Raw genomic sequence first — 24270 nt, 5'->3', positions numbered from 1 at the left:
AGTCGTTCTAATCGCCAATTTTTATCATAATTTGTGTTTGTTTAATTTCAATGCTGAAGTTTAATTTCTTATAAAATTGGTGGAGTGAGAATCGTCTAAAAATGGATAATAGAAATTTTAATGCTTTTTTGTTGCGTTTAACTCTAGTATAATCTTTAAGCGATTCTTCGAAAATCAAATTTCCAAAGCATTTCCCGACTGAGTTAAAAATTTTTAAAAGTTTTGTTGGGTTTTCATCTCTTAATATGCCATAGAAAAATGTTACAGAAATTTAAAGAACACCGAACCTAACGCGAACGGCAGCCGCTCGGATGCGCGCGAATTGGTTTTCGCACCTTTTAAGATCTGTTTTTAATACATTCCAACAAACTGGAAAAAAATAAATAACATCTTTTGTAATAATATTATAAAAGAAAATCTTTAAAATTCACAAACATTTGAATTTATATATATTTATGTAAATTGTCTGGTAGCCCGTGTAACTTAAATCTATCTCAGCACTATAATATTTAATACTATATTAACATAAATTTTGAATTTCTTTCGTTTTATGAAAAACTGAGTAATATGGATTGATTTTATTTACATTAATATACTGTTACATATAAATAAAAAGCAACACTAAACTGTATTAAAATAAAATAGTAAACAGTTAAGTTCAATAACCTTTAAAAAATTAAAGCCTATTATTAAAAGCGCATTTCAGTTATTAAATAATAATCATCACTATTTATGAAGAATTTCGTATAAATTAAAAAAAAATATAAAAAACCTAAGGATAAAACTAAAAAGAACCTTTCCAGGAAACTTTTCCAGTCCAAATGGAGCGTTTTAACGGTATAGATTACATTTGTAGTTGACTGCTTTTTTTTTAATTCGGATTGTTCTCAGATTCCTCTTTTCTTTATGTTCTGTTTTGCATTCTCCTATTTATTTATTTTTTTATTAATTTCTCTATAGCTATTGCTTGAACATGGTTCCGCTGGTATATTTTAATAAAATAATTAAAAGTAATTAATAAGTGGTATATTTACCTTATCAGGGAATAAGTGTTAAGTCCTCGAGATCTTTCGGTTTTATCATACCATCAGGAGTTAAAATATTATTATTAAGTCAAAAGTTAAAATAGTATACTCAGTTATATTGTTGATTATACTGTTAACATGCAAACAGTCATGATTGTATACATATTTTATGTTTGACATAATTATTTTAACTTTTAATTTAATTATACTATTTAACTCCTGATGATTTTTTTATATCATTTAGTAATTAATTACTTTTAATTAATCTTAATTTTTAACAATCTAAAAGTGGATATAGTTATACATTTTCCCTTTCTTTTCAATAAATGTTTTTTCCAGATTTAATAATTAAACAATTTTAATAATAAAATAATTTCAACAAACTTACGTGATTTGATTTAAATTTTAATGTTTACAATGAAAAACTACTCATTACTCTAATATTAACATCTCATTATAATACTGGTATATACTTTAACTACAATTTAAACACCAAATTATATACAAAATTACCTTTTTGATTTAACTTAACTTAATCACCTACTTTTATTCATAAAAAATGTTTTTTATTATATTATATGATTAAAATAATAACAGTTTTAATATATATAATTTTATATTACAGTTTATTTTTTGTACACGTACATCTTTCCTTTTTTTTATATAACATGTATTATATTACTATACAATATTTTAAAAGGACGGTATACAAGACAAATCACAGTCGATATAAAGGTTATAATTATTATAATACGTATTAAATTTGAATTAAATTAGCCTATTATTTAATTAATTTATTTTTAAATTATTAATTAAGATAGGCTGACAATATGTCATACTTACTGACATTGCATGTAATACAATTCTCAATTAACTAATTAATTAATTTTAATTAATAATTATATATTAAATTACGTACTGTAAAATGTTATTTTATTTTTGTATAACACCCTAGTATACAACATCTCATAAACTAGTCGATGTGTTCCGAGAATCTGAAAAAAAACAAAAAAACAAATATATTTAAATTTTATTGTGTTCTAGAAAAGCGATATAACAATAATTAATTTCTTCCAAAATACGCGCGCGCACACACATGCACACAGACACACATGCGCGTAAATAATAAATCAATTAAATGATTCCGTTTTTAATATTTCACTAAATTAAATTAAATTCGTCTTTTCCGTGTAGTGTCTAACAGTTTTTTAGTTTTAGTACAAAGTTTCTTAATTGGAATTTTAGCTGATTATTTTGAAATTTATTACCTAAACGTTTTCTTATAATTTTCCTTTCTTTTTTCTGGATTTTCTAGTAGATATTTGTTACACAGTCTTAGGATTCTGCCGCATTGAGTGCTTCCGGCTTTATCACTGTTTAGTAGTGTCTAAATTTTGAGTTCCATGATAAAGGCTGTTTGTTATAAATATTCTTCGTTAGCTGGAAAGCTAATTCCACTGTTATTGGCCTTATATCAGGGTTGACAGACCAAATTTCTTTTCCAAATTTACTTAAATATGTTTATATATGAGATATTGATCGTATTAATTTTTTTCAGAATTTATTACGGGCGTGGGGGATTATCGAGGAAAAGCTAATTTCAATATTTTAAAGGAATTTTAGAGAAAACTTTATAAAAAAATTTATAAAAAAATTAAAAAAAAACAACCTCCACCCAAGAAAGAAATGTCTACAGTTTAATTATAGACCCCGGATGTAAACTGCAGAAAAGTTTTTTAAAATTTTTTTCTCTTATTTTAGTCACTATTGAACGGGGTATTAGGTTTAGAAAAAAACTTTAAACGAATTTGTTAAGCTTAACCGACGTATAAGTATTTTTAGAAAACATTTTTTTAAATTTATTCCCCACTTTTAATTTTTATTATTTATACCCGTTAAAATCACGCAATACTTCGCAGATCTTTTTATAAGCTTTGTTTCTCTACAGGAATAAATTCATTTATTTTAGATTGTCTTGATCAAGAAACTTTAATAACTCTTTTAATTTTTATTATTTATACCCGGAAAAATCACGCAATACTTCGCAGATCTTTTTATAAGCTTTGTTTCTCTACAGGAATAAATTCATTTATTTTAGATTGTCTTGATCAAGAAGCTTTAATAAGTTTCACTTTAATAAGTTTTACTTTCAATAAGTTTTAGAAAAGTAATTTTTATTTGCTTACTATATAAAGTTTTTTAATCGTATAAATTTAGATTTGTATCGATTTTTATTTAAGTTATTGTTAAATTATGACAACATTAGTTAGCATGATTTTAATGTTATTTAAAAATATGTTCATCTGATTTTCATTTTCCTTTTTCAAATATACATATACACGTATTAGAAATAGTATACAACATAAATTGTATGATATTTATAACTTTTACGCGACAAGTAAAACAAAACTAACTGACTGATTTCGTGACAATGATATAGTACCTATCTACTAAATGTACCATTTCACGTTCCATCATTTTTACGTTTATTATATACATATATTCATTTATATATAGAATTTTTGAAAAGAGGAGAGTAGTTTATTAACAATTTATTACATTTATCTGTTCTTAATGTTTACTTTCTACAAAATAAGAAAAATACTACAAAATGATGTAGGTTGTTTACCTCTTTATACGACACGCAAAGCAGGGTTTAGGATTTATGTTTATTTGTTTTATTTATATTTAAATAAAAAGATTTAAAAATGACTGGAGAGAATGATAGTTTATATAATTCAGAAAACTCGTCTTAAATACATGGTTGCTCGATTATTCATGTATCGATAGTTTTTACTTCGTTTTTATTAAAGATATTAATAGTACTGAAGAAATCCACTGTTTATAAATTTTATTTTTTTATTGTTAATAATACTAATGAATTAATTTGTACTACTAAATTTTTATTTGTCACAAAGCTAAATTACTTCATTCCAGATAAGAACTTGACTTATTTAATTTAATTATAAGGGCACGAAAAAATCTATTAAAATGAAACAAAACTTTCCATATTAACTTCAAATCTGTTTATATTATATGAATTTTATATATGAACTATATTTATCTTTAGTGTATGTATGTTTCATTGAGAACTTTTCATCATGAGAAGTCAGAACCGATTGCACATAAACAAATTGTGAGGCAAAAAAATAAATTGACTTTCCTTCTCTTCAATCGTTTTTAAATCTCTTTCCATTCGATAATGAAGGTTTTGTTTAACGAGAACGTTTGGTTTATATAGAAAATTTTTGTAAAACTTAATTGAAGAGAATAATTTTATAAAATTACTAGCTCTCCGTCCCAGCTTCGCCCGCGCTATGTGTTTCCTTGCGTTTCCTGTAGCGGTCAACTTTTTATTGTATGTTTATTAGTCAAGTGGAGGCAGGTGATGGCAGTCACACACAGTAATGGTGGCAGTGGCTGTGTTGGTTGAGGAACAGCGCCGTATATCTTCGCACCCCTTAAAAAATCTGAATTTAAAAAACCGAAAATGGTTTTTAAATAGTTACCTGAAGAGTATTTTCGAGCTCAAATCTATTTTCGGGATTGGGAAAATTTACAATCATTGTACAAAAGCGTTTGTAAATCTTTTCATCCCCTTTCAATTTTTAATTCGAGATCGCATTAAAAGAGTCTAAAAATTAGGTTAAAATTATCAAAAATTAGGTTAATTTCTTTTTTTCATTAAGTTACCGATAAAAAATTAAAGTTTCAAAAAAATTAAAAATCAACCCTTGAAACTCGGAATGAAACTGAAAAAATCTAGAAATTGATTTTTAGATGTTCATAATCAATCAGTTCAAACCCAGCTCACGCACTGATAAACACTCACAATTTATAATTCATTAAAGTTTGTGATTCAACCGGTTATTTTTTATATATATTTTTTTTTTAGATTTTTTGAGATGAAATATATTCAAAACCCTTCTCAGTAATGTCTAGCAAGAAATGCGCCTGATGTCTTTTTGGTAAGGCCAATGTACTCCCTTCACGTAGGGAGTCGCATGTCTTATCTACAGGTGGTTGCCGAACTGGTAATTGTAAGTTGAACAAAGGATAGGGATTTTTTAAGTTTCGAAGATACTTTATAAGTAAATGTACAATGGCTTTTCTCCTAGAAAAGAATTTTGAATGTTTATTAATAATTTTTTTTTGCCATAAGCCCTTGCAAAAACAGGGATTTGCCGATTTGGAAGTAGATTGAAAAAAGGTTTACCAGTGTTTGTAAAATCTGTTATACAACTATTTACATTTAAGAGAATCTTACAACATGAAGTCGTATTGTTGTTATAATAAATATTTATTATATTCATGTTCATGGCATAACTTATAAAAAAAATTATTTACATTTCAGTTAATCTGTAATCCTCATTAATTTTAACGTAATATCTTTTTATTATTTTTTATTTTCCTATAATTTTATTATCGGTTAACATTAAAATATCAACCTGTATGTAACCTTTCATCTTTTCTATTTATGGATGTGATGAAAACCCAAGAATTCTTGGTCAAAGTCTCATGTAACCGTTTTCATATGTACTCTTATAGATTCTTTATTGTGAGGTTGTGTTATGTGTCCGCATGCGTATGCATGTGTTTCATGATATTGTTTAATATTTATACCTTATTTTATGAATAATGTATGATTAAGCATCGCCTGTTTTACACAGTTTGTTGTACATTTCGCGGTGAATGTTTTGCACGGCAACTTTTCTATTTCTTATCTTCGTAGTTTGTATATAATATATAACGGCCTATAAACATTTTAAAATATATAGGCCTATATATATTTTTTTTAAATAAGCCTGTTCGTTTTTATTATTCAACATGTATATCCTTTGGCAATTACCTTGTACCGTTTCAATCTCTATTCTCTTATTTACTGATAATCAGTTGGTGAATTTTAATGTCTTTTCCGTATCATTAAAAAATAATTCATAATGGAGGAAAATTAATCGAAATTTAAAATTCCAATTTTATTTTTTTATTAAAACAATTTCACTTTGAATAAATGTATTATACAGTGGAAGTAAACTTTTAAACTGCTGTTGTATAAATTTTTTTATTAAAAAAGAAATCTAAAAGAAACTAATCTTAATTAGAAATTTTATTATTTTTTATATGATACATTCGTAATATTACAGGACTTTTTAAATCTTAAAATTAGGATTTTTCTTTATTAATTGTTGTAAACAAGTGTCGTGCATCAAATTTTTATAATCGCACCGATAACTAAGGTTAATCTTTAGTTTTTACCCACTATGAGTCAGTTGTAGGCTTTTAAAAAATGTTTAACCAGTTCTTATGTTCTTAATGGCTTATGTTAAATGTTTATTCGGTTCTGTTTTTTACAGCAGAGGAAGGATATACCTGCGGTTTTATACATTCGATATTCGACTACCAGAGCCACCACTCGTTCCCTTCAAATCGGTGGCTTTTTTGAAGGAATTTATTTATTTATTAACTAGTTTACCGTCGCAGCTTCGCCCGCGCTATATGGTTACTTGCGTTTTCCATATAAGTCAATACTTTTATTTTATGTTTATTAGTCAAATAACCGGAGGCAGGTGCAGCCAATCATACAAACAGTAACAGTGGTAGTGGCTGTGGTTGTTAAACCACAGCGCCGTACCTTCGGCGCTGTGACTCACCCTTAAATAAAATCTGAATTAAAAAAAAACGAAAATGGATGGATTTTTAAAGATTTATCTGAAGAGTATTTTCAAGCCCAAATCTACTGAATATCTTGTTTACTATAGTCGGGATTAGGAAAATTTACAATCATTGTTCAATAATTTTTTTATCTTCATCCCCTTTCAACGACGAATTTGAAAAATCTGGAAATTGGTTTATTAACGTGAAGATTACACTCATCAAAAATCAGGTTGATTTCATCATTTGTTACCGAAAAATTAAAAAAAAACTAACAGGGTTTCAAAATAAATTCAAAAATCAATTTTAACTTTTGAAACTAGGAATGAAACGAAAAAATCTAAAAATTGATTTTTAGATGTAATCAATCGCCTCAAACCCAGCTCACACAGTGGAAGACACTCGCAGTTCACAATTCATTAAAGTTTGTGTATCAACCCGAAAATCTCCACTATTAAATATATATATATATATATATATATATATATAGAGAGAGAGATTTTTTATATATATATAAAGAGATTTTTTGAGATTATATCCAGAGACCCTGTTAGTTATGCCACGAAACATAGATATAAATTATTTTGTTTAACGTAAATTTAATTCTATTATTGTGTAATATTATTCATTCGATTGTTTAGAATTATTCAGTTCAAACCCTGTTCACAGTTCATTAAAGTTTTTGTTTCAATCGGCAAACCATCACTACTATTACATATATATTTTTTCCCGCGATGAAATATATCAAAAAATTTGTCAGTTTTGCCAGGAAACATAGTTAAAAATTTAGTAGCGATAGATCGGGTAGTTTTTTATCCAAAAAAAAACCCCTTTTCCTCTTTATATAATAGTATAGATTTTCAGCCCATTGTATTACTTCAGATTAAAGAACACGGAAAATTTTCTTACTGACCGGTACATGTAGACTACCAGCGGCCAAAGTTCTTACTATATCGAATATTTTTTGGAACGGGTTCCCGTCCCCATCATGCGACACCAGATGAATTCGGCGAAATAGTATTCCACATGAGACCTATAACTTTCATATGAAACACTCGATATTTCCACGATAAATGTCGCTGAAAACTCATTTTTATTGATAGACGCGACCAGTATGATTTTTTCACATCAAATTCAGTGTCGCACCTTAATTTTATTAATTGAAATTATTCCAATCGACTACTGTATTTGGACCCATACTAGATGCACGGTGACATGAGCAACATTTGATTCAAACCTTTAACTCCATAAAAACGTATATAGAAAACGTAATGTAACTATAGCTGAGGTTCGAATTTTTCAGCCACGTTCACACTCGTATTTTTACTTTCGATCGGCATGTACGTTTTCTGCAACGTTATACAACGCTGTCAGTTTTATTAAGCCTGTCCATTGCGATTTACGGAAAATTCCAAACATTCATGTAACGCACAAAACTGACTAAGTAACCGGATGCCGTACATTAGATGTGATTAGGAAACATACTTTTCCTGTTTAGCCTCCGAGAATCACCGTCAGGCAGAGGATGAATGAGGATGATATGTATGAGTGCACTGTTGTACAGTCTCAGGTTTACCATTTCTGGGATGTGTGTGATTAATTGAAACCCAACCCCCAAAGAACAATGGTATCCGCGATGTAGTATTCAAATTCGTAATAAAAGTAACTGAATTTACTAGGATTTGAACGTTGGAACTCTCGACTTCCAAATCAGCTGATTTGGGAAGATGCGTTCACCACTAGGCCAACCCGGTGGGTTAAATATCATACCAATATTCAATTTGTTAAAAGTAAACAAATTGAATATTTAAACAATCTGTTGGGCCGTTATTTTATCCGTTATTCTTAGAAAAGATATTGTACACAGTTCATCAGTAAAAATTTTTTAAAATAATTAATTTAAAAGCTTCAATTTAACTTTTATAATTTTATGATATATTTTATTCGTTGTACATCGTGACGTGTGATAAAAAATTTTAAAATATTAAGACAATTTAAGAAACAAATGTTAGTTTAATGTTTTAAACAGCAAGTATTAGATGATTATACTGGTGATGGAGTACGTATATCTCATAAAGACTAATTGACTTTCTTTCTCTTAACTTACTTTCATTTAAAAAGAAAATCATTAAAGTCTACTTCGTAATAATATCAGTAATAAAATAATAAAGGCTTATTTATTGAATTAAGGTCAATGACCCTTGTTAAATCAATTGCTCTCTTGCTAATCAATTTGCTTTAAGATCATGTTTATTATATATATTTATATGTTACAACAATAATAATAGAATTTATTACGAAGAAAAGGATTCCGTAATAAATATAATATTACTGTTATCGATCATTATTATTATTATTATTATTATTAGTTATGATTATTATCAATTCGTAATACAGGAAGGCTGCAGAATATACAGACCACATTATAGACTATCGATCACTTCAAAAGCCACCTATAACTCCACGCCGATAACTTATATATGATCGACACACATCATATCACGTTTTGCGGTTAGCAATTCATGTTGTATTTATTGATATTGAAAATCAATATATTTATAATATAATATATTTAAACGTATATTACTTTATATATTCGATTTTATTTGTTTAATATTGATTATATATTATTTTTCTATTTTTCTTAGATTCTCGGGAAAAAATGTTTGGTTTGCATCGTATTTCTTTTTAGTTATGGGATTACATTTTAATAAAGTACTAGTTTAAACATATATCAAAGTAAATATAAAATGTAATGAATTATTTTAAAAAAATGTTTAGGTACGAATAAAGAGCTTTCAGTCAACACTATTTTACTTACAGTAAAAACACCTACCTACGCGCCAAAAACACACACGCACATTAAACTAATAATAAATGTTTTCAACGGAATATAATATTAGAAATTTACATTTTTTTGAAAAAAAGTTGTGAAATTAGACTTTCCCGGATACACCGAATAAAGTTTTAATGAAAAAGGTTGCTTCCCATTTTGAGTCCGGAATATAATATAAATTCCAAAGCTACTTTAATTTTAGTATTTTTTTAAGACATGAAGAAAAATACAAAAAAGTTAGATCCAAAAAAAATATATATTTTTTTAAAGGTGGGTAATAAATTTGAAGGAAACGTTTTTATTCACATATAAGCTTAATAAATTTGCTTAAAGAAAGTTTTCTCCAAATCTAACACTTCCTTGAGTTAAGGCTAAGATAAGAAAAATACAATTTTCAAAACAACCATTTAAGTCCGGGGTCTATAATTTAAAAAAAAAATTACAAACATTTGTGTTGATATTTCTTGATATAAATTATATGAAAGCTTAAATATTTATAACCGTAGGGAAATAAAGCAAAAGAACAAAAAACATACCAGGGTTGATTTTTTTAAATACTTTTGTAAGACATTTGGTTAACTAAAGAAAATCGAAATTTTCCACATGTCCGTCTTGAAAAAAAAAGTAATTAATGCCCCTTATGTAGAAATATTTGAACCAAATTTGAAGAAAATCAGTCTGGTCAATCCTGAGGTATGTTTTTTAACGTTTGGATTTGCAAAAACACCCATTAGCCCATTTTTGACATTATCACCATTCTTTCTCCTTTAAAATATCCATTTTTAGCTATATTTTCCTGGAAAGTGCACAAAAATTAAAAAAAAAAATTTACTTTGGATTGATCTGATTCAATGAAACGAAAATTATGTGAGGCACGATAATCTACATACTTTTTTTTACTTATAGGGATATTAAAACATAAGGATTACAGTTTTTCTTACAGACTTCACTTTCTGAAAATAGTGTCCTTTATTAGTAGAGGCAAACACTCTTGGGCTACAGCCTCACAAAATTTTAACGAAAATGTTTTTTTTTTCCTAAGTTCCTAATTCGTCGGTCTGAAACTTTTTCACTAACTTTCTTTCATTTTAATACCTAACCACATCTTTTTTTTACTTTTATTACCTATACACGATTGGTTGATAGGTCAAGTCTATCTCGAATAATTAATCGGTTGGGGTTACGATGCAGTATAAAGCACAGATATATATGGGAAAATTCGTTGGGACGTATAGGATCGGTAAGTCTGAATGTATATAATGTAGCATTTATTATGTAAAAATTTACATAGATATCATTTACACAGAATTTAAATTTCTTGTCTTACACAGAATATAAATTTCTTTTCTTATCAGTTTCGGTTGGATATGACAAATTTGTTTTAAAGTAGTTTTAATAACTTAAAAGGTTTCAGCGAATTTTAAAAAAATTAATTAAAAATTATTATCCATTAATTCAGCAAAAACTTTTCAAGTTGTAGAGAAATAGTTTAACAAAAAATTTGAATAATCGATGGATGAAGCTATTACTTGATGCAAATCTATCATAAAAAAAGAAAATAAATGTGTTAAAAGAAACATACAGGATTTTCTTTTTTGATATCTTTTTTAATCTCCATGTAACTTATTTAGATAACCGAAGTTAAAAATAATAGATTTGCATATCTACATTTTTTAAATATTTTTTTTTTGACATTGAAACCGTGTAGTTCCGCCAAAATACAAATAATATAAAACTAAATAATAGCTTTTCATTCACAATACCTTCACTTGTATCAGACCATAATTTATTAGATATTTTTATTATAAGATAGAAAAAAAATGCTATAAAAGCAAATAGATTGCTATCAGTATTAGTCGAATCGTTTTCTAGGTAGTGGAGAAGACTGCCATTTTATCAGAATAGTAAGAGAGCGATGGATAGGGGCCATTACAGTGGGTGGAGTCAAATGACGCGTATTACCATGACAACAGGGTTAGCAATATTCGCGTTACTATGGCAACCCCTAACTATTTCTTGCAAGAGTCTTAAATCTATTCTAAAATTTGTTCTTGACTGGTTTTCATAATAATCCAATAAAAAAAAAAAGTTGCTTCGATAACAGTCAAGGACAAAATATAGATACGATCTTAACAGACGTTACCGTCTATTCTACTAAAACAATTCTTTTCAATAATCTTTTTCTACTTATTTACTTAGGAGAATTTTTTATCTTATATTTCTTATTGTTTTTTAATCAATTTAATCGGTTGTTTTCTATAGCAACGATTATTTTAATTAATTTTAATTTTAATTTGCATTATCAGGGCTGGTTACACAGTCTGAAGGCTTATTTATTTGTTAAGATAATTTAATCCATCCAAGTAGGAGTTTTTGCTGAATTCATCCGTTCTTTGGAAGAGAAATCCGATTTTTCTAACTAAATTAGAACAGTAAAACAATTAGTTAAGGTTGCGTTTCTTTTTTAGAAAATTTTACTTTGAGTACTTAATTTCGTTTTGTTTGTCAGACTGACAAATGAATGGCATTTTTTCCTCCGTTACTTTAGTCCAAGATGAGTTATGGATGTGGGTATTAAGAATAAGACAAAATATAGGAGGGAAAAATTATTTTACATATTATCCTAGATGGAGATTCTTTATAAAAATATTTGTTTATTGTATGTATCCAACAGATATGAAATTGGGGTATTTTATGAAAATGTTTTTTTTTTTGTTTAATAAGCTTTTTCAATACTCAATCCGACAGAAACTGCGGAATATTTCGAGTGATAATGGTTATTGATACATATCGTTACCTGCTTAATTCAATTGTAATATTTCTCTATTTCTCTGAAATATTTAACATTCTTTCCCCTAAAACAGATTTCTTCCTACATTACTAATACGTTTGATCTTCATTGATTTTTACAGATTTAAAAATAATAATCATTCAATATTAATTTTATTTAATTTTTCTTTTATAATTATTTTTTAGTTATTTTTTTGTACATTTAGTACAAAAGTAAACTGTATAAGATGTGTACTGCATACATAGTATACCTAGTTTACCATTCTTAAAACCCTTCTCTGCATGTAATTTTTTTGGTATTCAAATTTACTTATAGTTCCGATAAATTGGAACCAATTGTAAATTAAACATCTTTAAAGTTTGTAGTCTATTTCTGAAACTGTCTTTTAAATTCATATTTTCTGCTTTTTTGCATTAATGTATATCTTTACAAAATTCCTAAAAAAAAGGATGATGCATGGGTTTGTTTTTTTGTTTGTTCTACGTGCTCACATTTTTTATTTTAGCTGCTATTTGCGCAGATCAAGCCAATGGTTTTGCTCCGGGCGGCGGCTTCGGGTAGCGCACGAACGATTCATTCGTTCGAACGATTTGTACTAAAATTATATTTGTGTTTTGGGGATAAAAAAGGAAAACATTTGGGATGATGAAATCACTACTAAATCACTACTAAAGATAAAGCTAATAATATTTAGGATTTTGAAGCTTTCGTTGTAAAGGTTTTTGTTCTTGTTAGTACGTTAAATTTACGAACGTTATTTGGTTACTATTGGCAAAAATATGTTGAAACATAAACCATCTAACATTTTCGCGGTGCCTTTTTTCTAGTTTTTATTAATTAAAAAGTTATTTTTTAAATTCTTAATTCATACATTAATTTTTTAATAAATAATTCGTGTATTGAAAATAGTTATGTAAGATCACTTGGATTCGAATAGCTTAAATAACTTTGATAGTATTTTTAACAGAATTAATAATAATATAAAACACTGGAAACGACGTAAAAAATGTGATCAGCTGACACTTTTTCTTTTTTTTATTTGCTATATTATTATTATTCCTCCATAAATCTTTTATTTATCAGATCTGAGACCTTAAGATTATAATTTAGTTATTCTATCAACTGAACTACCACCAGTTAGGGGGGTATATTATCTATCAACTGAACTACCACCAGTTAGGGGGGTATATTATCTTTTCTTATTAGAAAAATATTTTTAATAATGTATTATCGTACAAACACTAAATTTTTATTAGAGTATACAAATTTTTATTTTTAAATTTATAGTGTTGTAATGCGTTATTTTAAAGCAAAAATTTAATCACGGCTGGGAGTATGTAACTTATGAATGGAAAATCATATGGTAAAAGATAACTGATGCGCGTGAAAAGTTTTAAATAAAATAGAAATCTATTTCTCTTTGTCTAACCACCCCCACTTCTCTTTTATTCTTTATTTCTTTTTTTCTTTATCTAATGCCGTATCTATCTCTTATTCTCTCAAGTTTTAATAATATCCATTATAACATGAACGGTTTAGGATATTAATATATATCGCAGGTTGAGATCAAAGACACCGACTATACTAATATTAAAAAGGTTCGTTAATTTACGTTTATCCGTTAGGGAACAAATTGGTACGGGGATAAAGAAATTTATATATCTACTCTTCAGTCGAGTCGAATTTTTTTTTTATGTTTATTTTTAATTTTTTGTTTTTAATAAATAAATAAATATTAATAAAAGTAACAAACCGCCAAACTTAAAATGTTGTGTTGTTTGAGTAGTTAAGTTTAGTCTATATTATGGCGCTTAGTGTATCGTCTTCTTTCTTTTGGTCGACCGAATCGCTATGTCACTGTCTGTCTGTTATACTTTATTGGTATGATGATAGCCTTACATATATACTCTTTACTAATGAGCCCCCGGCGACTCTTTACCTTAGTATACTGGCTTAATTAATCTTCACAGTATACTTTATGATGTGTGGAAATATCTTTCTCTTCATGTTTTCATACCGGTAATAAAACATAATCTACTTCTCTGTTATTTTATTTTTTTAATATACTTTATATTTTTCACCTCTTTATATATTTTATAATAGTATTACTTATCTCTTGTCAGATCTTAGTTCCGTTATGAAATATTATTAATTGAAATATTATCAAAGTATATAAAGTTGTTAACAACTGACTTATCCAGAGTAAAAATAAATTCTAATTTTCTTCTAATGTATGTACAAGAAAGCCTTTCATTCCAACTGGATAGTTAATCGATAAAATAATGAAATTGATTGATGTAAATTTAATATTTTTTTAAAAATAAATAAAAATACGACAATCTTTAAAACACCTTGACAAGTGAAAAGCAATTGAAAAACAGAATGTGGTATTTCTTCCTCCCCCAAAATAAAACCCATATCAATGCAAACTTTATTAAAATTGATTGATTATATCTTCAACGTACGTACTAAACAAGATTGGTGAATTCAGGATTCTTGTCTTATTTCTCTTCCTAGGTTAAACCATTCGGTCTAAGCAACAATTATTTACATAAACATTTTCTGATTCAGTTATTAAAATTCTTTATTCTAATTAAACCAGGAAAAATAAACCACGAGATTTCATATAGCTGAATTCTCTAAATCGAAAATGATTTTAAAAACTTTATTGATATTAAATAGTATTTTTCTGTTTTAGTGTGTTATATTTTCAATACGGCGTGCATTGATTAGATGTAAGGTAGACTAAGATTTAAATTATTAACATTGTGTTTTTTTATTTTTTTGATTTGTCAGATTATTATTGAAGACTTGCCTCTATTAGTTAATTGATCATGTAAAATTATATTTGAAAAAAAAAAAGAGTTACTAAAGAGATATTGAAATAATTTGATATATAGTATGCGCCCAAAAACTGTTTAAAAATAGTTTTTAATTAATCATAAACGATCAAAAACTAGCAGCCTAAAAATATATATAAAATAAAGTAATTAATACATATAATAAAATGATAAATTTCTAATGAGTGACAACTTGTATGATGTATGTGATACATACATACATACATACAGATTTTAATAGAAGTTTGCAGATTTATGCCTTAGAGGCATGGTCATTATATCCAATTAAAATTATTACGGTATTCCTAAAGGTTTAAGATATTGAAAGATGAAAGATATTCGTTAAAGAAAAAAAAATTAGCCCTTCATTGTATTTCTATGGAAACAGAAATATAATGAGTAAAAAATAATTAACTTTTTTCTTTAATGAATATCTAAAATATTTCATTAGTTTTAATGCCGATCCATGGCGGAGTGATAGCGACTCGGTCTCTCATACGGAGGTCTCGGGTTCAAAACCCTGTCAGACATGGAATTTTTCGCTCGTTACAAAAATTCATTATCATCCAACAGTAAATTTAAGTAGGCTAAGACTGTTACTGTACTGTATAAATATATTATTATTGTAATTAGCTTAGATAACATTTAGGAATTTTTTATTGATTTTGATTGTTTATTCTGGCTGTCGATATTGGATTGACAAAAGTAAAAAATATATGCCTTTAGGAAAAAGAAATACCTATTTCAGTTCTCTGAAACAGCTGTAGTGCCTGATTTTCGGTTAACTGCTGATCGAGAGCGCTACGTCCAGACTCGAGCTGTAGCTTTGTCTGTAGCAGAAGCGTATCAAAGCTTCTACCTCAAAAACGAGGGAAACGTTGGAGGAAAGAGAAATTTTCAGCCATTAATTGTTGTCAGAATTATTCTCACATCCATAAGAAAAACGAACGTGGCGAGGACCCAGGCGATACGGCAAGGGCGAGCGAAGCCTGTCCTGACCGGTTAGTCAATGAATGTATTAAAATCTCTCATTGTAAACTAAAAAAATCAGACTAAATTATTTATTAATCCTTTTTTAATGTTTATTACCATTAATTCCGTATGAATTTGCGAAATTCCCGCCATTGGGTAATTCACGCACCAGTATTTTTAAAGAATATTTTTTTTTTAAATATTCAGGAACAAAATATTCAAATAAATATAATAATCTCACTGATTATCAGAATTTAGTTTCATTATAAACTTATGTAAATCCTTTATTCGCGTACCAATATTTAAACAAAATATCTGGGACACCACATGACTTGAACGATCATTAAATTACTTATACACATTTTGTGCATTTAAACTTATTTCATTTGAGAGGGAGATACGATCCTCCAATTCTTTAATAAAGTGGACACTTACACAATTGCATTCTGGTGGACACCACATTGCTTCACATTTTTTGTGGTGTCCTTATTAGCAATTTATATTTTGTTTCACATCGCTCAAGTAGTAATGTAGTATAAGGATATTGTATATGGTTAGTACATGTATCATGTATAATATGCTTCATTTGATGTTTGTATTGTGTTTTGTACTGATTATTTAATGATCTCATGTAAGAATCTGTATTGTGTTTTCAACTTAAGATCTGTACTTGTAGTATGATATAACGTATGACTGAAGGGGGACGAACTCCTCTTTCTTGATGGAATGCGTTATTAGCTATGCCAGGGGTGGAGATTAGTCGGTAGTGCGCAGGTAAACATACGTTCTTCCTAAAGCCTAGCGGGACCTGTTAGCGACTCCGACACTGCTTCGGCGTCTGTAAAATGGATTGCCCACCTCTACACTACAAAAAAAAAAATTGTCGGATCTGCAACAATCCACATAAGTTCGAATACGACTTTTATTTTTAATTTAATTTAAACACATTGATTTTATTAATCTCTGTAAAAATTTTTGAATTCATTTCACTAAAAAATGATGATTTTTTTCATATTTTTTTGTTATTGAATTATCAATATATTTAAAAAAAAAAGATAAAAAAGGAAAGGAAAATGAAATCGGATTCTAACCGATGTGCCTTGCCTTTGTTACATCCAAATATTTCGTTAATTAACATTTTATTGGGCTATAACACTGGAACCAATGAAAATAAGTACTACGTATTATTCTCACCTTATGATAGGTTAAAAAACAAAGAATAAGATTGGTTGGGATTTTGTGCCTGATAATAATAAGTGTTACTCTCACCTTATGATTGGTTGGAAAACAAAGAATACTATTGGTTGGAATTGTGCCTGATAATGATAAAGCCCAAAATCCAATTTTTTTGGATTTTGGGCGTTTTTGGACAATTTTAGTCCAGTCGATTGCAATCAAAAGGAGAGGTGCACAACTAGATGTTACAACAGTCCAAAATCCAAATTTTGAACATCCAACGTTTAATCGTTTTTGAGAAATGCGAGAAACAGACGTTAGAAACTAGTCAGAATGGATACAGAGATGGTCAAATGGTTGTTTCCGTTGAAAGCTTTGCGATCACTTGGTGCAAGGAAGTAAAAATGTTGGTTAAAAAGTGAGTGAATTACGCGAGTAAATACGGTATTTATTTTATGTTTTCTATTTCTATTGCTTTGTTTTATATTTATATAAAGTATAATTTAACTTTACTTATATAATTCCTTCTTCTGAAACTACTTATGATGACTATTTAATAATCGAAACTGTCAAGTATTTTTTTTTTTTGTACAGTTTTTGAGCGTTTACTAGTTTCAGAAATTATTTAAATAATTTTCAATGACACGAAAACCTTTTTCGTGTACTTCTTTGTTTATTAATTAATATTTAAATTTAATTTAATTTAACTTGTTTAATTATTGCTTCATTTTTATTCCTACTAAATGTTGTTTTAAATGATTAATGATGCTTAATATTGTTATGGTCTAATGTGTAAATTATCATACTGTATAATTATACAAATCGTGTTTGGTATTAATTTCTATTAGCTTTTATTTATTAATAAATAAAAGATTATTATTTATTTACTGCAGTTTAGCAATATTAGTTGATCCTGAAGAAAAAGGTTGGAGAGTATGTAGTATCCTAAACATCATCTAATTTTGGACTTTATTGTCTTATCGTCGGTGACAATTGATCAACAATCCGTACATTTTTTGATCACAGGAAGTTGACCAATAAATTATCTTATTCCTAAAAAATTTTGAGGTGAATGAATATTAAAAAAAGGTAAAGAATTAGGCTCAGGTAGTTTAAGGAATAAAAACCTTATGTAATATAATGGTAATTATAAATACCTTTGAGATTTGTTTGGTCCATAGGCTCCGAATCTAATCTCACTATTAAGGAAGGTCTTGCCGGGGGAGGTGGTTGTAATGGAAACAGTCTATGTTCTGAAGGCCACGGAAAGCTAAGTACCGGTGTACAATCTTCATCTAGACTCGGCGTTCTAAGTCCCGGCGCAGTGGGTACGTATTGTTCCGGCGTCCAATCGAATGTAAACGCAGAATGTGGAGCGTGTTGTAAAGAAACAGCACTTCCTGGGGTCGGTGGGGTGGTCGTTACATATGGACTTAATTCTTGGTGTAATATATCTGGAACTTTTTGTACTGTTGTATCCGACCACGGCGGACTTGGATTCCACTGTTCCATTAGGTCAGCCGGATCTGTTACCGTCGTTGCTGCTTTGACAAATATCCTCGATCTTCCCGCCGATGACGTATGACCTGCTACAAGCACTGTACCTCCTTCTCTATCAAGATCTACTATAACCTCAGATGATGGCGAAGATCCTGGTGATGGTTCTACCTGTAACATCGTATTTTTTTTTTTTAAATATTTATCAGAACAGAAGTTAATGATTTAATTTTGTTGTTTGAATGCACTAAGTACCTAAAAATTATTCGTATGTTTGCAAAATATGCAAGTATCTTATCATCTATTTGATACTGGATAAATTGAAATTTTTTAAATATGAAATTTTGTAACGGTTTTCGTCGGCAAGCCATAAAAAAGATTATTATCGCTTGAACCTAATAAAAATAAAAATGAAGAAATCCCCTGATGACGTAATAAATATTTTAGCTGCTATATTTATAATTTCAGATATAAAATACGGTACGAATTTAATATTATTTTATTGTATTTCAGGGCATTATTAATCGGTAAGGGGGTAAAAAAAAATCGTTTTTTGGAATTCCTTCTCAGTTTATTTTTTAATATTTTCTAAGTCATTTAATATAAGATTCATTACTGTTCGTTAAATAAATTTTGTAATGTTATTTAAAAAAATATTACATATCACAGCTGTATTGCAAACAACGACGCTCAAATTTTCCAGTAAAAATTATTCTTATTCACAAAAAACTTCTCTCCCAACGTTTGTCTGTTTTTCAGTTTATAAAGCTAATATTTCAAAGTTTGTGTAATGTAGATTTGTAAAAAAATTTTCTTCATGGACAAGCCACAGAACTCCAACTAGTCTCTCAACCACATAATTTGGAACCGGTTGCTAACAAATATTTTTGTGGGAAAGGAAACACTTGAGTTTCCTTTGACACTTGGAGTACATGATGCGAGTCAACATTTAATAATGGAAATATTAGCAAGTGTCTGAAGTTCTTGGAATCAATTCGGTTCTTAATATCGTAAAAATTTAAAAAGATTGACGAGGAACATGTAACGATGCGGAAAAACAGTTCAAAAAATCCATAAAAAGGCAAGAAAGACAAGCAGAAATAAAAATCTGAAGCCTGTAGCATTAGTAATTCCTGAGATAATGGTTATTAAATATTGCAAAAATTAAAAAAGCAAAGGATAGGCGGTTACGAGTACCCTTTAGAAGAGTTCCGAGAATCTATAAATGAGAGAATCATTGATAAAAACTCGTTGAAACTCACTTAAGCCTATCTAGATTTAACTGCATCCGATTAAAAGTAATTTTTATGATTCGTATGTTGTCTTAACTAGATGTCTCATCCACATGCACTGCCATCTGGTTCTTTCTTGAATTTTTTGATTCCTGGTATCTTCGGTATTCTAATTGGTTGTTGTTCTACACGATAGGTTTCAAACGGTAATCTTCTATTGATAATATAACTACAATCAAAACAGATTTGCAGAATATTTTTTTCTGAACTAACGGGATCAGAAAATGATACCGATATCATACGAAGTCAAATGACATCGGCTAGTGATACCGATTTTCACAAACTCAGAAATCAAAATTCCTTTGAAAGAATGTGTGAGAAATTTTGTGTTCCTTTTGTGCTGATTTCTGTGGCGGAGTGATAGCGTATCTGTCTTCCATCTGGAAGATCGTTATTTTTAATCCAGGTTAGGCTTGGTGTTTTTGCACATGCTAAAAAATTTCATCTCATTAATTTTTGCGGAAAGTTAGCCGTTTTAAAAAGGAAATACATTAGTAAATAATTTAAAAATATTGTGTATACTTACCATGTGAAGTAAATACTATATACATTAAAAATGATACATACATACGCAATTAATTTAGATGTATAAAATTATTCGAAAAACTTTTCACTGAAATCTAGAGTAAAGTTTTTAAAATAATTTTTAATTTTCTGTTCAATTAATTACATCATTCTTTTTTATGTAGTATTTCAGTATTTTTAGGTTTACTTCATTAATTCAGAATGAAAGTTTGTTTACTATACAACCACTTTTATTAATCATTTTAAAGTTTAATAAATATGAAAAAATAAATAAAATAAGAACGTTGTTAAGCAACGCTTAATAAAAATTAACAGGTTAAATTATTTATACATTGTCACGGTAATTTATTTATAAGTACAGGGCTAGAGCCAGCAGTTTAATAAACATCCTTTTTTCAGAAAATTATTGTCTTAAAAGCATAGGAAAATATTTGAGTAAATAATTTTCCTTTAGTTCTTTCTTTTATTTGTTTAAGGTGTTAATACTTTTTTTGCAACTGTTTACTGATAACGAAACTTATATTTGTTTTAATGAAATAAAAGGTAACTTTACGAAGAAATTTAATACTAGCTATCAAAAATTTCAAATTACTAATTGCAAGAGAGAAAAAAATTTTCTAGGAAAGTTTATCCAATTTTTTTGAAACGTAATGTTAGTAAATTATACAGGTGAATCACAAAGTTCTCTTGGGACTTTCATAACTTATTTTACTCGTGAAAATAACGGAAAAAGTTCATATAAACATATGTTCTAAAATGCTTCATTTACGAGTTACGGCTAGTGAATCATTTTGCTCAGATTTCAGCGACCCCAGTGAAATGAGGTCGTAATGAAACTTTTAGGAACACTAATTAAGGAGCGGAATTAGTGGTTTTGAAGATTTTTGACCTTAAAAATAATAAAATAAATCCAATAACCGCATCTGTAGTAGGTTTTGAGAAATTTTGGGTAAAAAAAAATCTGTGGTAAAAACACTTTTTTCTGTATAACGTACAATAATTTCGTTAAATGGATAATAAACACATAAAACTTTAAAAAAACCTTTTAGAGATAATTCTGAACAAAGTGGTGTTAAGATAAGTCTAATAAAATCAACAAAGTACACAATTACATTCATTAATCGAGTCATTTAAATTCATAGAATTGTGTTTTTTTCAGTAGTTCAGACTTTAAATTAAAAAATGTTACCGTGAATCAATAATGCAATAAATAACTTTATATGAAATATTTATTCGGATTTAAAAACTAAATCGTGGATACCGGTGTTCTTGGTAGTTGGGTTTCAATAAATTACGAGTAGTCGATCTGAGTTTGTTCAAGACTACAAATTTACCGTTACAGTTACATTAGACTGATAAGTCGCTAATAACTTTAATTTTTGATGTAACTATAAAGAAAAGTATTAAAAATAAATGATTTTTTAAAATATAAATGATATCCATACGTTTATTAATAATTTACCCTAAAACAAGTGAAATTTTCCAAATGATGTATCAGTGATAAATTCTAATATTGGACTGTTAAAGTAGAGGGTGCATTTTCCCCGGCATATTAGCAATAGGGAAGAATTTTTGATGTAACTATAAAGAAAAGTATTAAAAATAAATGATTTTTTAAAATATAAATGATATCCATACGTTTATTAATAATTTACCCTAAAACAAGTGAAATTTTCCAAATGATGTATCAGTGATAAATTCTAATATTGGACTGTTAAAGTAGAGGGTGCATTTTCCCCGGCATATTAGCAATAGGGAAGAAATACGTAACCAAAAAATTTCACAGCATAAAAAAAAATTTGAGAAACATTACTTTCAATTTCTATTGATTGAGATGAGTATAAACTCATTAGAAAAGCTGATCTACATTCTTTAATAGTTTAAAATGAAATCTGGTTATTAAGAGTTATATTGATATATAAAGGTAATTTAAGAGTTATAAAACCTGATAGAAGTAATCAAGTTATAGTAGACTTTAATCTAATTTTGATTTATGAAACGTTATAAAAAAAAAGATTACCTTTGTGAGTGGTTCTCTTTTGAGATGTAAAGGATGTAAAGAGTAGTCTACTGGTTCTGGTTCAGAACGTCTTCCGTACCTGAACGCCGGATCGGGTGCGTGTGTCAAAGGATGAGGATGTATCGGTGGTGGTGGTTGTGATGGTGACGGTGACATCTGGTGGTATGATACTTGTGGTGTTTCTTGGTAAGTTTGTGTTGGCTGATAATATGCCGTTGTCATTCTTGATGTGGCATGTGCTTCGTATGCGAGTCCATATTGAAGTTTTGTTTGCACCATGTAATAATGATATAACCAACTATTTGCACGCATAACGCTTGCTTCTCGTTCACTGAAAAAAAATATATAAAGTTAAAAATGATAAAATATTTTAAGATTTTATATTTATAATTATAAATATATTTCTAACTCCTAATTTCGAAACCTGAAATTTAGAAAACGTATTCTTTTATATTGCAAATATGTTATATGAAAGATGTTTTCAAAATCTCCTATGTGAAACCTAAAATCGAATTGATAATTCCTTCCAAACTCTCTAAATGTAGTTCTCTTCATATATTAGTTTACACAAAAAAATTCTATGGTAAAACCTGCTGCTGTTCTTAAGTGGTCTTTTCATCTCGCACTAAGTTATTCCGGAAACTTCGTGGTAACGCTGCTGATTTCATGTCACGTTATAATGTTTATACTTGCTACTCTGCTCTACCAGTTTAACTATCATAGTTTGTTCAACATAATCAGATTGGGTAATAATAAAGCCTAAGAAAAAAAATTACGGCATCTATCTGTTCCCTTTACGTAGTTTTGTTTAAATTAAAATTTAATTTATCCACTAAATATACAAATCAAATTTTAATTTACTCCTACTAAAAAAAGATTACAATATTTAATACTTTTGTATTTTCAGATGAATTTATGACGGTTCAAATAAATAAAACGGGTTTTAGTTGAAAAAAAATAAATATTTTATAAGTTTCAGAAAAATAAAATTAAATCAGTTATCAAAAAATCACGCCTACTACGTAGTGGAAAACATGGTGTAGATGCTATCTAATAATAATGATGAATGTTATTTTATTCTTTAAAATCCCTATTGAATATATTTTTTTTTAATTCATTTTATAAATTATGTATATTAATATTTGTAAAAAAGATTTATGTGGACATCATATGATTTCCTCTTACGCTGATTAAATTACATATACACATTTTTAAAAGTACATAAAATTTTATTTCACTAATACTTCTGATATTTTTTTATTGTTGTTATTGAATTACTATTTATTCTAAAAGTTTTTTACAATCAGAGGTTACTAATTATTAATAAATCAGTATATAAATTTTAAAAATGATAAAAAAAGGAAATGAAGTCGGATTTGAACGGATGTGTCTTCTCCTTGTAAGATCCAAACATTTCATTAATTAAAATTTTATCTGGTTATAACTCTGGAACCAATGAAAATAAGTACCACTTATGATAATATATCGTTGAAAAGATCTCAATGAAGGCTTATTAGGGCAGTTAAAAAAAGTAGAAAATTCAAATGTTTCGGATTTTGGGCTTTTTTGGACATTTTTGGTCAAGTTGATTGCAATCCAAAACATAGACAGTTGTTGTAACAATTACACAGTCCTAAATACAAA

General features: G+C 28.1%; 1 protein-coding gene across 1 annotated transcript in view; it reads right to left on the bottom strand.

Moving 5' to 3' along the window:
• Window positions 1–1854: 1854 nt before the first annotated feature.
• Window positions 1855–24270, bottom strand: part of dysf (neuronal PAS domain protein dysfusion) — a 640106-nt gene continuing 617690 nt past the window's right edge. Inside the window, exons 9-11 of the mRNA XM_075370678.1 lie at window positions 22627–22957; window positions 18450–18960; window positions 1855–2020 (exon numbers count right to left, since the gene is read on the bottom strand). Coding sequence (XP_075226793.1) covers window positions 1992–2020; window positions 18450–18960; window positions 22627–22957 — 871 coding nt within the window. The 3' untranslated portion in view covers window positions 1855–1991. The remainder of the gene's footprint in view (window positions 2021–18449; window positions 18961–22626; window positions 22958–24270) is intronic.

Source organism: Lycorma delicatula, chromosome 7, assembly GCF_047948215.1.
Source record: "Lycorma delicatula isolate Av1 chromosome 7, ASM4794821v1, whole genome shotgun sequence".
In the NCBI taxonomy this organism is placed as follows: Eukaryota; Metazoa; Arthropoda; class Insecta; order Hemiptera; family Fulgoridae; genus Lycorma; species Lycorma delicatula.
This window is presented reverse-complemented; position numbering and strand designations above follow the sequence as displayed.